This window comes from Didymosphaeria variabile (genome assembly GCF_027946475.1).
Source record: "Didymosphaeria variabile strain IMI 356815 chromosome Unknown scaffold_6, whole genome shotgun sequence".
Taxonomy (NCBI): Eukaryota; Fungi; Ascomycota; class Dothideomycetes; order Pleosporales; family Didymosphaeriaceae; genus Didymosphaeria; species Didymosphaeria variabile.
Genome location: NW_026611625.1, coordinates 3,445,351 through 3,458,641, shown reverse-complemented (window position 1 = coordinate 3,458,641; position 13,291 = coordinate 3,445,351). Strand labels below are relative to the sequence as shown.

At 52.5% G+C, this 13,291-nt stretch overlaps 6 protein-coding genes across 6 annotated transcripts; 3 read left to right on the top strand and 3 right to left on the bottom strand.

The window, feature by feature from the left end:
• Positions 1–149: 149 nt before the first annotated feature.
• Positions 150–626, top strand: N0V89_009048 (uncharacterized protein; the record flags this gene model as incomplete). The annotated part of the gene is made up of 1 exon (XM_056217801.1): positions 150–626. The coding sequence occupies one exon, from the start codon at positions 150–152 to the stop codon at positions 624–626; it is 477 nt and encodes a 158-aa protein (XP_056069357.1).
• Positions 627–1,897: 1,271 nt separating this feature from the next.
• Positions 1,898–3,924, top strand: N0V89_009047 (uncharacterized protein; the record flags this gene model as incomplete). The annotated part of the gene is made up of 3 exons (XM_056217800.1): positions 1,898–1,923; positions 2,023–3,388; positions 3,460–3,924. 3 exons carry the CDS (start codon positions 1,898–1,900, stop codon positions 3,922–3,924), a joined length of 1,857 nt encoding a protein of 618 aa, XP_056069356.1.
• A 476-nt stretch (positions 3,925–4,400) lies between these two features.
• On the top strand, positions 4,401–5,231 carry N0V89_009046 (uncharacterized protein; the record flags this gene model as incomplete). The annotated part of the gene is made up of 3 exons (XM_056217799.1): positions 4,401–4,580; positions 4,627–5,138; positions 5,186–5,231. 3 exons carry the CDS (start codon positions 4,401–4,403, stop codon positions 5,229–5,231), a joined length of 738 nt encoding a protein of 245 aa, XP_056069355.1.
• A 419-nt stretch (positions 5,232–5,650) lies between these two features.
• N0V89_009045 (uncharacterized protein) lies at positions 5,651–7,195 on the bottom strand (the record flags this gene model as incomplete). Its single annotated transcript, XM_056217798.1, has 1 exon — positions 5,651–7,195. The coding sequence occupies one exon, from the start codon at positions 7,193–7,195 to the stop codon at positions 5,651–5,653; it is 1,545 nt and encodes a 514-aa protein (XP_056069354.1).
• A 1,034-nt stretch (positions 7,196–8,229) lies between these two features.
• On the bottom strand, positions 8,230–9,931 carry N0V89_009044 (uncharacterized protein; the record flags this gene model as incomplete). Its single annotated transcript, XM_056217797.1, has 4 exons — positions 8,230–8,851; positions 8,909–9,351; positions 9,408–9,661; positions 9,712–9,931. 4 exons carry the CDS (start codon positions 9,929–9,931, stop codon positions 8,230–8,232), a joined length of 1,539 nt encoding a protein of 512 aa, XP_056069353.1.
• Positions 9,932–11,206: 1,275 nt separating this feature from the next.
• On the bottom strand, positions 11,207–12,386 carry N0V89_009043 (uncharacterized protein; the record flags this gene model as incomplete). Its single annotated transcript, XM_056217796.1, has 2 exons — positions 11,207–11,956; positions 12,009–12,386. 2 exons carry the CDS (start codon positions 12,384–12,386, stop codon positions 11,207–11,209), a joined length of 1,128 nt encoding a protein of 375 aa, XP_056069352.1.
• Positions 12,387–13,291: the final 905 nt, after the last annotated feature.

Below are 13,291 nucleotides of genomic sequence, written 5' to 3'. Positions count from 1 at the left end.
CGGTGTTGTGTGTATCCGGAGTATGCACTTGTGGGCTTTATATCTGTGACTGAGAACGTGGATTGCTTGATATTACCAGTACATCCGTCTTTTTTGAGTCGTAGAATTATTATTTTTACGTGTCGCACCTGCGATATTCGTTCAGCATCATGTCGAAGATTGCGCTTATTACGGGGAGTACGCGGACACCTCGTGCTGGAGACCACGTCGTCAATTGGGTCCACGACATCCTCAAGACCCGCCCTTCAGACAACCTCACCATCGAACCCCTCTCCATCGCGGATTTCAACCTCCCCGTCTACGACGAACCCGTAATGCCCGCCCTCGTCCCCGCCGTTAAACAATTCACGCACGAGCACTCCAAGAAATGGTCTGCGGCCATCGCCTCCTTCGACGGGTACATCTTCGTCATTCCAGAGTACAACTACGGCCTTGCAGGCGGGACCAAGAACGCCATCGACTACCTGAAGAACGAGTGGCCAGGGAAACCCGTTGCGATCATCAGCTACGGTGTGCATGGCGGGGGGAAGGCGAATGAGCAATTGGCGCAGAGCTTGAAGGAGGTCATGCTGATGAAGGTTGTGGGGACGAGGGTGGAGCTTGCGTTTGCGGCGGGGCTGATTTGATGACTGCGGTTAATGAGGGAAGGTTGGGGAGGAGACGTTGAAGGGGTGGGAGGAGAAGGGAAGAAGGAGGAGGTGCTTAAGGCGGTGGCGGAGATTAAGGAGGTGTTGGAGTTGGAGGCGAAGGTGGATGCTGTTTTGGAGAAGGGAGAGTGAGCTGTTGTTTTGAATGGGTTGGTCATTTGCCGTGTAGACAAGGTGGATATTGGATAGATGGAGTGTGGCAGAAGGGTGCTGCTGCGTGGTTATCTTGTGTTGAATAAGATACCTCTTACTCGAGGAAGCCTGGCTCTGGTGCAACCTCAATTGTAAGGCTCCCTGTTTTGTATTTCCTGATGCACAAATAACTGCCGTCAAAACTGAGCACTTGGTCGTCGACGAACACTGGATGTCGGAGCGGCCCAAAAGGGATGCGATGGCTCTTGTCATTGGAGCGGTTATTCCATGCCAGTCGAGTTTTGCTTGTTGAATCTAAAGATCTCACTGTGTCGCTTGTGCTTCCCTTCACGCCTTCTTGACGCGTCTTTCTCTTTCACCTCGCCATAATTCCTGGTTTCCACGTACCATTTCTGGTCTTGAACATCTGCCTAGTTCATAATACTTGGGCAATGCTTGTTGCAATAGTGATTGATCTTGCACCCAGCACACTGGGTGAGAGGATTAACTTCTCATCATATTCGTTCTAAGAGCGCGTAATCGCAATGGTAACAAACCTACACCATAATGATCTTAATAACTGAAAGTTGATGGACCTGTGCAGAAGTACTTCAAATGCAGTGTGCGAAGGGATGAACAATGGGCTGACGCGACGACCCTACATCCGGATTTTGTGCGCTTTGTACATTTTGGCATGAGTTTGCGATACAGATACGCATCTTGTACGCTCGAATATGCCTTGCAGCTTGAGTTGTGATCCGTACGATCGCTTTCCTCGCTTTCCTCGCTTTCAGCTCCTTCAACAGCACAGCCTCACACGTCATGTGACTAGACCGCTTCTACGACCGATTTGGACCTTCAAGCGAGCGAATCGCATCTTTAGCCCAAACCACCGTGGCTGAGGGAATAACTTGGACCCATATGTTGTGCCATAACAGGTAATGGTACTGTTTAGTGGGGTGCCAAAAGTCCCGTCACTGCCTCGTACGAGTAAGCTACGTAATTGTAGGCTGACTCGGTGTCGTCCGATGAGAATAAAAAGATAAGGCATGGTATGTGTTGAGCCATCAAGATCGTTAATACCATTGTCCACGTGTATTCTAGGCTCGTCGTCCAACATGAAGATCTGGAAAGCTTGCGTTTCGTACATTTGTACAGGCTTGACGCTAGTTACTGCATCGAACGGAACTTGCAAATGTGTATGTTGTACGTCAGACCGGGTATGATGGTGCTTAGCTAACAGACTTGCGAAGACGCCTGGTAATGAATGCTGGCCCACCGAAACTGAGTGGGCGTCTCTCAACGATACTCTCTCGGGTGCCCTCATACCTGGAATTCCTCCTGCCTCAGTGTGCTATGCCAATCAACCGAATTACGACGAAGATGCATGCACAACCGTCCGATCTCAGTGGTTCAATTCAACATGGCACGCTGAAAATCCAATCAGCATCGACTATCCCATCTGGACAAACAACTCGTGCAATCCGATTTTCCCGAACGGCACGAGCATCACTGGAGATGTGAATGCTGGCAAGAAAGGATGTACTATCGGTAGATACCCTGTCTACGCGGTCAAAGCCACATGTGCGGAACATGTTGCCGAGGCGTTACGATGGGCGGGTAAAAAGAATATCAGAGCAGTCGTGAAGAGTACGGGGCATTCTTACCCTGGCAGGTGCGTACAAGTCCAAGTCGCACCATTAGTCGACGACCGCCTGACATCTCATAGGAGCGTTGGCTACGGCAGTCTCAGCATCTGGACTCACCATCTCCGAGGCATAGAATATCTACCGTCCTTCGAACCGACTTCTTGTCCTGTTGATGAACCGCTCACAGCAGTACGCGCCGCCGCAGGTACTACTGGCATCGAAGCCCAGACTGCTATGGCTAAGCATAACTCGATCCTCGTGACAGGGGCAAATCCTGACGTTGGTCTTGTCGGCTGGTTGACTGGCGGCGGCCACGGTCCTCTGTCATCCACATATGGCATGGGAGCCGACAACCTGCTTGAAGCCACTGTCGTCACGCCCTCTGGAGACATTCTGGTTGCGAATCCCTGCCAGAATTCCGACCTATTCTTCGCCATCCGTGGCGGTGGAGGTGGAACGTACGGCGTCGTCACTGAAGTTGTAGTGAGAACGTATCCGGACCCCAAAACGACTAAAATTCTCTTCGAATTGAGCACTACAGGATCTAATGTAACTAACGAGTACTGGGATCTGATGGGCTTCTTACACGCAGACATGCAGCGCCTGAAGGAAGGTGGCCTGTCTGGCTACTATTTCATGGCTGGACCGCCGTTGTGGCCTATTTACGCCTTTTATGGGCTGTTTACCGTATACGATAAACCCAACGGGACGGTGGAGAAGCTTTTCGCGCCTATAGTCGAAAAGCTAGAGAGTCGTCCGGACCTTTTTCAGTATACCTCAAATATTACGCAGGCAAATACGTTTCTTGAAGCGTACGGTACTGTAACGAATGAGCAGGTCGCCAGTGGCGGTTCTGCTTTCGGGTCTTGGTTGCTGAGCTCCAAGAGGCTACAAGACGCGAACGTAACCGCGAAGGTTTTCTCAGAGATCGGGCCCAGTCTAAACGCCTCAGCTCCGAACGTAAGTTTCCGACAATTACTCCTCTATCGACCATCAATTTTGATCAACCCCATGTGTACTGACCACTGTAGGGTATGTTCGGCAACACCCAACTCCTCGGCCACATGATCGCCTCTCCTCACACGCCTTCTTACTATCCTTCCACCATCTCCATGAACCCAGCATGGCGCACCGCCCTCACGCATTTCATCGCTGTTCAAAGCTGGCCCGATGGCATCGCACAACCTGCCATCGACTCTGTATACAGCGACGTTACAGCCAAGGTGCAGAATCTGCGTGATCTTTCGCCCGAAACGGGGGCGTACTTCAATGAGGCAGATAGCTACGAGCCGGAGTGGCAGCACGCTTTCTTTGGCGAGCACTACGAAAAGCTGAAGGAAGTGAAGACTAAGTATGATCCGGAAAATGTGCTCTGGTGCCGACGATGTGTGGGGAGTGAGGCGTTGGTGGAAAGGATTGATGGGAGGTTGTGCGCTGCTGGCAAGGCTGGTGTAGATGACGACGGCACGTGGGTCCGGCGTAGTGAGCTTCGATGATGCGGACAGCGCACATACCCCGGCTTTTAGATTGTCTGGGGTAAAGCGAGAAGCTTCTTTATAAACTTCTAACTGGGTTCTAGATATAGTAAGCTTTGAGTTAGAGCTCAAGTACTGTGCGGAAAGAGTGGATTCTGATCATGTTCGATTGCTTCCATACAAAGCTACATATTTCCAGGCAAAAACTAGCGCCTTCTTCCTCAAGCTTCAAAGTGTGAAGCCCAAAAAACAGACCGCTATCCCGGCGTACGTATACAATTGACCTGAACTATACTTGCATTCCTTTCACTTTCACTTGATGATAAGTGAGCAAACGCCCTCGCCGGGTGCCTGCGCCGGAAACACCACGTGGGTACTTGCAGGTTTTACTTACCACCCGCAACTACCTTGCCAGGTCTCTATACCACAAATCCCATTTCCAAAACACCCACCACGCCACGGTGTCAATTCCTGTCTCACTGCACGAAGCCGCCACCATGTCAACTACTACCGACCACTTTCCCTTCCTACAACTACCTGGCGAACTGCGCAACCAGATCTACCGCGAAGTACTCCGTCTGAAGGAGCCTACCAATGAGTTTCTATCGTCCTCTCTGCTCCGGACGCCAAACTCATCCACCAAGGGAACGTTCACCACAGCATGGACGCTCTCTCAAGTATGCACACAACTCCGTTCAGAGCTCTGGCCATTCGCCCACCCAGCATCGCATGGTAGTAGTAGTCCTATGCGATCTCGCAGCCTACGCTCAAGTCTTCTACCCCGCCCCGAAAGCGGCGAAGCTCGGCTCTACCCAACATGTACAGCTGGACACGACATTCGTATCCACAAAACATCACGCACTGCTCGCAGTCGAAGGCCTCGACGCGCGCTTCCTAGATCAAGGCATCGCGCTCCTCCCCTTACTTCACGCACTGGACTACACCCACGGCGTGGAGCTGGACTTCGGTCCATGGGCCTCGTATGAAAGGGAGCTCGACATCGTGCACCTGCTGCACAACAGCTGGGCCACATGGCGCGCGGACATCACCACGCTCGGTATCCTCGACATGCACCTGCGCACCGCGTACAGTGCGGGCGATTCGTATATTCTCTTCAAACATCACCCCCGCAGCAGCAACAGCATCAGCCTCACCCTGCGCTGCACGCCCACCGCGCACACGAGCGAGAAGAAACGCGTGCGGGATCTCTGCGCCTGGGTGTGGAAGTCTGGCCTGTGGGTGCTCATTGGGGTAACGATCACCTTTGTGACGCCGAAGACAGTGCGCGGACATGCGAGCGAGATGGTGTTTTCGGTTTTCAAGCATAGCGTTAAGATGGAGTGGGCGCGGCGGGGGGCGTATTGTGTTGCTAGGCTTGTGGATGACGCTCAGACGGGGGCGGGGTTTAGGGTCGATAGGAAGGATGTGGATGGGGTGGATGTGCTGCGTTTGGATGTTGAGGGGCGGGGAGCGGCGCAGAGGAGGGATGGGTTGGCTGGTCCTGGGTGGAAGGGGTAGGGTGAGGTATGGTGGGTGGGTTACGATGTGCATTCGATATGTGTGTGATTGCTAAAACTAGGAATATAGAGCGAGCTCTCCTGGGATATCATCCATGCAAAAAAAGCCAAAAAAAAAAACCCCCGAGAGCCTCCTGCTCATTGAGTGAATGCTTCATAACTTCGGCTGCACTGTCGATGCGGTGCTGATTAGAATACCATTAACATTAAGGGACTAAGTAATCGTACGCCTATACGGCGCGGTCTTGGTGTGTGGGTAGTTGTGTCGGAGCTGGCGCCTGCGGCCCAGCAGGAGCAGACGTTTGAGTAGTAGCCGGAGCTTCGGCGACATTCGGGTCATGTATTTGTGGCGCAACAGTAGGCGAGACAGGTGAAGGTGCAGGCTGCGGCGCGCCGTTCACAGGAGACACTGAAGTTGCGGTGACGCTCGGTGCATCCTTCGTCTGTGCTCCGTAGCCGTAATATTGAACAGCTCCGTTTGGCGGCATGTAGGCCTGTCCAGGCGGAGGCATCGGGTATCCTTGAGCGTTCGGTGCAGGCGCCCAACCCTGGGGAGGAGGGTAGTAAGGTTGACCTTGGCCGTTGGGGATGAAGGCACCGGGCGGCGGGGGCGGGCCTCCGGGGTAGTTTGCGTTCGTTTGCAGCATACCAGGAAGAGGTAGGGGTTGTCCCTCAGGCACGATGCCGACCGTGTTGCGCGAGTACTGACCGAGGAGCGGCACAGGGTACCGGTGCCTGAACCCCCACTTGAACCAGAGGCCGATGGCGGTGCCAAAGCTTGTCTCCCTCCACTTCTGTCTCAACAGCTTCTGATCCTCTGGACTGCGTCGGCTCTGCGACCGAGTGAAGCACGCCACCCAAAGCGAGATGCAGATCCACGAGATGGTGCCGAAACGTAGGCAGCCTTTCCCTAGCATGAGTCTGCGGAACCAAAAGTAGCTCTCGAAAAATCCCAGGACGAAGAGGCCGGGAATCACCGCCGCGATGACAATGACCCAGGTCCTGAGGCTTGTGCAGGTCCCGTAGCCGTAGTAACAATACGAGTATCCATCGGAACTTCCACCAGATCCACCGCTTGTTCTGCCGGTAGGGTAAGAGTATCCGCTTGTGTAAGAGTATGAAGAGTACGCATTGTATGGCGTAGAACATTCTTCGATGTATGCGGTGTAGTAGTAGTCCTCTTCGCTCGTGAAAGGTGCCTGACCCTCGGTCAAGTACCAGGTCTCGTAGACGTAAGATGCCCGGCGGGTCGGTGCCGGGGTTGATACTACCGTTGCGTAAGGTGTAACTTGGTCGAGGACCTGGGTTGGAACTGTCACTGATGCATTGGTCGTGAACGTGAAAGGCGTGGGGCAATCCGTTGGCGCCGTATATGTTACTTGCATGGAGAATTCATAATATGTGGAAGTGGTCCTCTCGGTCGTGGTGGTCGCATCTAAGTCATAGTTGTATGTCGGTTTGAGGTCTGAGTCGGGCACGGCGCCTGCAGTGTACCACGCGGTGAATACTTGAAGGTCCGAGTATTCATAGCCGTAGTAATCGCTGGTGTCCTTGCCGGAAACCTCGTAAGGCGTCGCGGTCGGGGTCACGGAGTCCTTGATGGTACATGTCGAAGAAGTAGTGTACGTTGAATAGATGCCTGTATACGTATCGATGCAGTCCTGGTAGCGTGTAGTGAATGTCCAGAATGCTGACGAAGAAGACTGCGCGGTAACGGTTGACACGCCGGCGAGCAGAGCGAGCCAGGAGGTCTTACGCAAGGATGCTGTCGCCATGCTGTCTTTCAGCGATAGCACGCAAAGCTGCGTTTGTCACGATGTGAAGAGTCCGAGGCTGCTAGCGACGTCTGGCACGGCTCCCGTTGTCATTATAAGCTACACGCTACACGATGCCTCGACCGGTGCATCGTATCCACCGCCCGACTACGCCCTCACCGGCTCTTGGATCATCGTCCGACCTTTTCGTAGTGTTTTGCTCGGCACCGCGCCGCACAGGCCAATTGCAAATCTCCCGCGCAGCCTCGCCCTCAGCCGATTGGGCCGCTCTAGATGGTCTAGCCCAAGAGGAGGTGGCCATCGTTATTTTGGGGCTGGCCGCTCGTATTAAGAAAAGGCAAACTCTTGGCGGCTTCAGGGGTTCGGACTACTCGTACGCGATGGTTGCATCGTGACGGTTGCAGCCTGGAATTTATCGGTTTCGTGACTCACGAACGGGGCTGATGCGGACCTGCGCGAGGGTTCTATCAATTCTTGAGGTCCGCGATAATGATCATGGAGAGTGATTCCTAGGGCCCGTTTGAGTGAGTCCTCTTCCATGGATCCATGGATAGAGCGAGCGCATGTGACCTCGGCGAGAATGGCAAGGCCATTGGCATGAAGTGGCCCCCAATACGAGCGCCCGAAAGAGGAAGGAACGCGACCAATGCGAGATTTACGGCCGCATGAAAATCTCGACGCGCCGAAACGGTTGCCGCTCCTTCACGTGTCCGTTAATTTCTCGGGCAGAAGCGACTTTAGCGACGTTTAAGACGGTCCGTACATTGCGCTCGTCTGGTACCCTAAGATTGGCCTCTCAATTATGATTGGCGTAGATGAGGTGCCCGGAGACCCGTTCACGTGACTTTGCATTGAAGCTTCCTTTCTCAGGGTGTTGAGCTTAGTTTGAAGTCTTGAAAGCTTATGAAAATTGAGATGAGCAATTGGGAGAACCATATCAATGGGGAGGGCACATTACAAAACTTCTAGAGCTGAAGCATCATCGCATGATTACATTGTTAATTTAAACATGTTCCTCGACTATCTAATCCCCGCTAAAGTGTGTACTTGAAGAAGGGACTCTTGTCGCCCAACTCCAGCATCTCCTGGTCCGAGTACCGCGCTCGAATCGCTGCCTCGCCGTGCTCCCTTAACAGTTCCTCGCGCTTGCTATTCTCTCTCTGATACGCCCACCTCAGCACAAAGGTCATTAAAACCGCCGCGAAGCACATCGCAAGGGACACTCCAAAACCCGTCTTGTATTTTGGTTTCTCTCGGTCAAGATAGATGTTGCTCCCCATGATTCCACCCATGTTACCAACTGAAATCAGCAACGCCATGCCGACTGCGCGCTTGCTGGACGGTGCTAGAGAGTTTGCGATCCACGAGACGAGGATGATGAACGGGCAGTATAGTCCACCAGCAACCGGGAAGAGGAAGCCGTACGTCAGTCCAGGATACTTTGGGTGTGGAATCGCCAGCTGGGCTATGAACCCGCAGCAGGCGATTAAGAAGCCGACGATGATGAATGGCGAGCGTGTCTGAACGCGGTCGGACCACCATGCGAAGATGATGGTCATGATCGATGCGAAAACGTAGATTGGTATCGTGAGGAGTTGCGCGTTTGCCGCCGAGTAGCCGAGCTGGCTGATCACCGTGGGTACTGTCGCCGTGAACCTGCGGCGCGGTCAGTTAGGACCATGTGAAACGTATGATAGGAGAAGCAGAACATACCCATACACGCCTACTGTGTTCCCCCAGAAGATCACCACACCAGCCCATACCTTCCAATCGGATAAACCTGCGATGATAAACTTCTTCCCCATCTTGTCTTGGTTTGTAACTCTGCCATGGCCACTTCCTGTTTCTTCGGCAAGCCTTCGTACGAGGAAGTCTCTTTCAGACTGTTTGAGGAAGCTGGCAGTCTCAGGCGAGTCCGGGAGAACTTTCCAGATTACCAAGGCTAGCGCAACAGGAATCAGACCCTCGATTATGAAGATCCATTGCCATCCTTCACGGCCGTCATAGCCATCGAGCTTCTGGATGGCAAATGCCAACAGGCCCGAGAACGCACCCGACAGCGACGCTGCAACGTAGAAAACAGCCATGCGCCGCTGCACTTCGTATCGGCGATACCAAAGTGTCAGGAGGAAAGTTGCGGCTGGAAAGAAACCGGACTGGATATGGTATTCAGTATGCGACCTCGTCTTTCACATATGAAGGGTATGCATACCTCAGCCACACCGAGGAAGAATCGTCCGGCCAGGAGACCTCCATAGCTATGGACCAAACCCATCAGCGTCATGACCAGACCCCACGCAAGCATAAGAATCGCAATCCATCGGCTCGGCCGCATCAATTTCAAAATGATGTTGCTAGGAACTTCGAGCAAAGTGTACGGCACGAAGAAAAGCGTGACCGCAGTGTTATACTGCAGTCCATGCATGCCCAGATCGGTCGTCAAACCCGCGACCTTCGCATTCCCAACTGTACTCGTCAGCCTGCTCGACGGTGGCTCGGTCCTCCAGAAGACATACTGTTACTTCTATCGATGAACGCGACGAGATATAAGAGCGACAAAACGGGGACCAGTCGCCAGTCTACCTTGGCCAGTATTCTCCGCGCCTCCGGCCCATCGTAGTCAATCACCGTTGCCTCAAGCTCGCTATCCGAAATCTCCCTCTTCTCCCCCACATCATCGATCTTCCTGTCTTGACCTGCACCCCCCACTTTCACATCGTCTGTCGCGGTAGCCATGTCTCTGGTTTCGTTGTTCCTGTAGCGCGGATCGCAAGGTTACGACGCAAGGGAGGGCCACGCCCATCCTTTATTGCCGCCCGGCTGGATGGGGATCCAACCTTCCGCATGCAAGGTGTCTCCGACTGCGTGGTGCTCGGCTGACGTCTGGCCCCGGTCTGGGATGAATTAGTGGGTGGTATATTGTGCGGGGTAGCGTGCGGGATCGCCATTGGCTCCACCTGTTTCTTTGTCGGGGTATATAAGGGCCAATTGTTTGCCTTTAGCCAAGAGGGACTACGATGATGCATCTGCCGAGATGCACGCCGGGTGAATGACGCTGAATGTTTGGCTTTGCGGTCACGAGAATGGCGCCGGGTGGTAGATGTCTTTGTGTTACGTTACACTGTTGGATCTGCAGCAGATGTGCCTAGATTTTGAATGGCGGAGCCCCCGCAGGGCTGGCAGAGGATTCAGTACGAGGAGAACAACGACGTCTCTCTCGTCATAGACACAGACACGCCTGGACAGTTTCGCACTCTCTGGAACACCATCAATTTCTCGAGACAAATGCACATTGGGAAATCATTTATAAGGAGCCGTGCTGACTTGTTCCTCAGTTATAAGCGAGCTCAGCAAGGATTTTTCTTTACATCCGAGGACCCCTCCGATGCTTCTTGGTTCCGCGGAATCTCCACCGCTGGTCACTTTCTTTGTTTGTTTCGCTCGCTACACAATCTATATTGCCTCTACGACATGTCCTAAGTATAAGATTGACAATAGAGAATCGCACAATAGTATTCCCACTCGCAGACGCAGCTTTCGTACCCGGTCGACGCATTATGAAGATCAGTCGCAGAGTAATGCATGCGCAAAAGAGCGGTAGCCCTTTTCCTGGATAGGACAGACACATGAGGCCCGGGGTGCCATGGTGGTGATATATCGAAGGTAACTTGGTGAGCGAACGCATGAAGTCCAATTGAGGAGACCGATGGTTTTCAAACACTTGGATAGTTAGCTGCGATTCTTCGATTCGTCGTAGAAAAGGAAGTCTTACCCTGCAAACGTATTTGGGCTTGGAACACCAGCATGTACCAGGTTTACTCAATTGTAGTCTGAAAGTGTGCGAGCTGGACCGGACAAGGCTTCTATTCTATCTAGGTTGTATATGGGAGCATGCTTCATCGCCCATCCTGGGTGGTCATACAGGGCACCCAAGCTTCTGACCTGATACTATGATTGCAAGATCATAGCCTAAAATCGCAGGCTTGAGTTCACGGGAAGTCCACCGCTCATTTAGAGGAATGGATCGTTCTCCTTTCTATCCATGAGATCGTTGAGGAGGTCTGGCTGAAAATTCCCCATCGAGTCGAAAACAGTCGGGCCATCATTGAGCGATCCAATCCAATCGACGCCCCTGTTGTTTTCTTGGTTACCTTGGGGGAAAGTTATCAGATCAGAGAACGGTGCTGCGCCTGCAGTCGTCGCAAAGCTTTGTTGCGGGTTTGCAGTAGCTTCTTTGCGTTCTCCAGGCGGTTTGTTCCCATGCAGCAGAGACGCGGTTCCGGCGTTGCATGCAGTGACAAAGGCATCGCTGCCTGAGAACGATGGCGTATTTGCAGCTGTGGCCGAACTATGTCTAGATGCTAGAGCAGCTTCGCCATTTACTGCGTCCGAATGCGTGTCCCAGATATGAGCGAGATATTCCTTAGCATCATAGTACTGTTCTTCGCAGCACGAAACCGTGCGCGTCATGTCAGGAAGGAGGTCCTTGTGATCGTTGAACGCATGCGTCAGAAAACGCTTTTTGTGGACGTAGTGGTGACAGCGCTGGTCGCAGATGCGCGCAAGGATGCGCTTCTTGACAGTTCCAACAAAACCTAGCATTTGCGCCGACTGCAGTTCACTGACAGGTGAGAGTTTGGATAGTTTTCCCGGCGTGGGGACCGACAACTTCTGCTCCTTGCTACTATCGACCGTGCGAGCGTGCTCTTCGGGTGGCTCGCGTCCGAGTCGAAGACGCTTCTGGCGGCGACCGGCCTTTACCTGCAAACAGGCAAACGTGATGTCGTGTTCTGGCAACGCGTAAGTCGCGTACGACTACAAGATAGTTGGGCAACGTACCAATGTCTTGCGAGGCCTTGGACAAGTAGTACAGCGGTATGCTCATGATGTCTTTCACTAGCCTTTCAACGGCGTTCTTTCCTTTTTCGTCTTGAAGCTCGATGAGACACATATACTGCGGGAAGGAAAGCCCAAGATATTTTGAATGCTGCTGGTGGGTGGAAGCGTCATGGTCGACATTCTGTAAGAGGTCTTTGACTCCGGCCTTTCCACATGCTTCGGCGATGCTCTGTGGATCAATGCCTTTGGCCTTGCACTTTTCAACGACTTTTTTTTGCCACGGGTGCACCTCTGATGATTGTACGAGCTCTTTTGCTTGCGACGTTTGCGTCGTTTGTGCCCAGGAAGCCATCGTAGCAGTCTAAACCCGGGAAGCGCGCTCCTGCGTCAACACAAAGCTCGGCTACAAGCTTGTTGAACAGGGTTATGGCCTATTCTAGGGTACCTTGAGCTACTATGGATCTCTGAAGCTTTGTCTGAATCTTGTATGGCTGTCGTTCAAGTTCATACAAGAGGCGTGACCAAAGGCTAGTGGAATGTAGGAGCGAGGGAAGGTAGAAAAGAGTGGATCGATACCTATCACAGGGCAAAAGTTGAAGGCACCCGGAAGAAACGGGTGAATTTAAAGGTCCAGGTAGACACCATAACTCCAATTCTAATATCGATAGTTTTTTGATCGCAGTGTGATCGCAATCCAAGATTGTTGTTGGCAATTGTTGGGCTCCTCCGCATTGCATTCAGGTCACGTGACTGATCAGCCAATCAGAGGGCTGTGTCTACCGAAAAACAGGCCAGTGTGAGCGTATGCTAGCCTCTTGCGGGTGTTGTCCGCCTCACTGTTCAGGTGGCAGCCTCCTGGGTTCATATGTACGTAGTATGTTTATTTTTTTCTTAGTGTGAAGAGCCATTTTCATACTGGAATGGACTGTAACTTACGAGACAAAGTACCGTTTGCATTGCCACGTCAATTCTCGACATATTTTGGTGCAATGCCGAACAAGAAGAGTATCCAGATTCGAGTTCAACTGTACCCCGGACCGAGCTTGTCACTAGTCAGCAAAGACGCGATATCCAATACGCGCTACCCATTGTATGTAGAGGAACACAGTCAACTCCTATGGTTTAGGAAACCAGCTTATTCGTGTTTTGCAGTCGTCTATTTTCCAATGATGCAATCTCTTTTTCGCTTGCTATTACAGTTCACCACCTCCACACTCGATTGTTCCAAATTGCAAGACAACTGCCAATGGGAGCTTC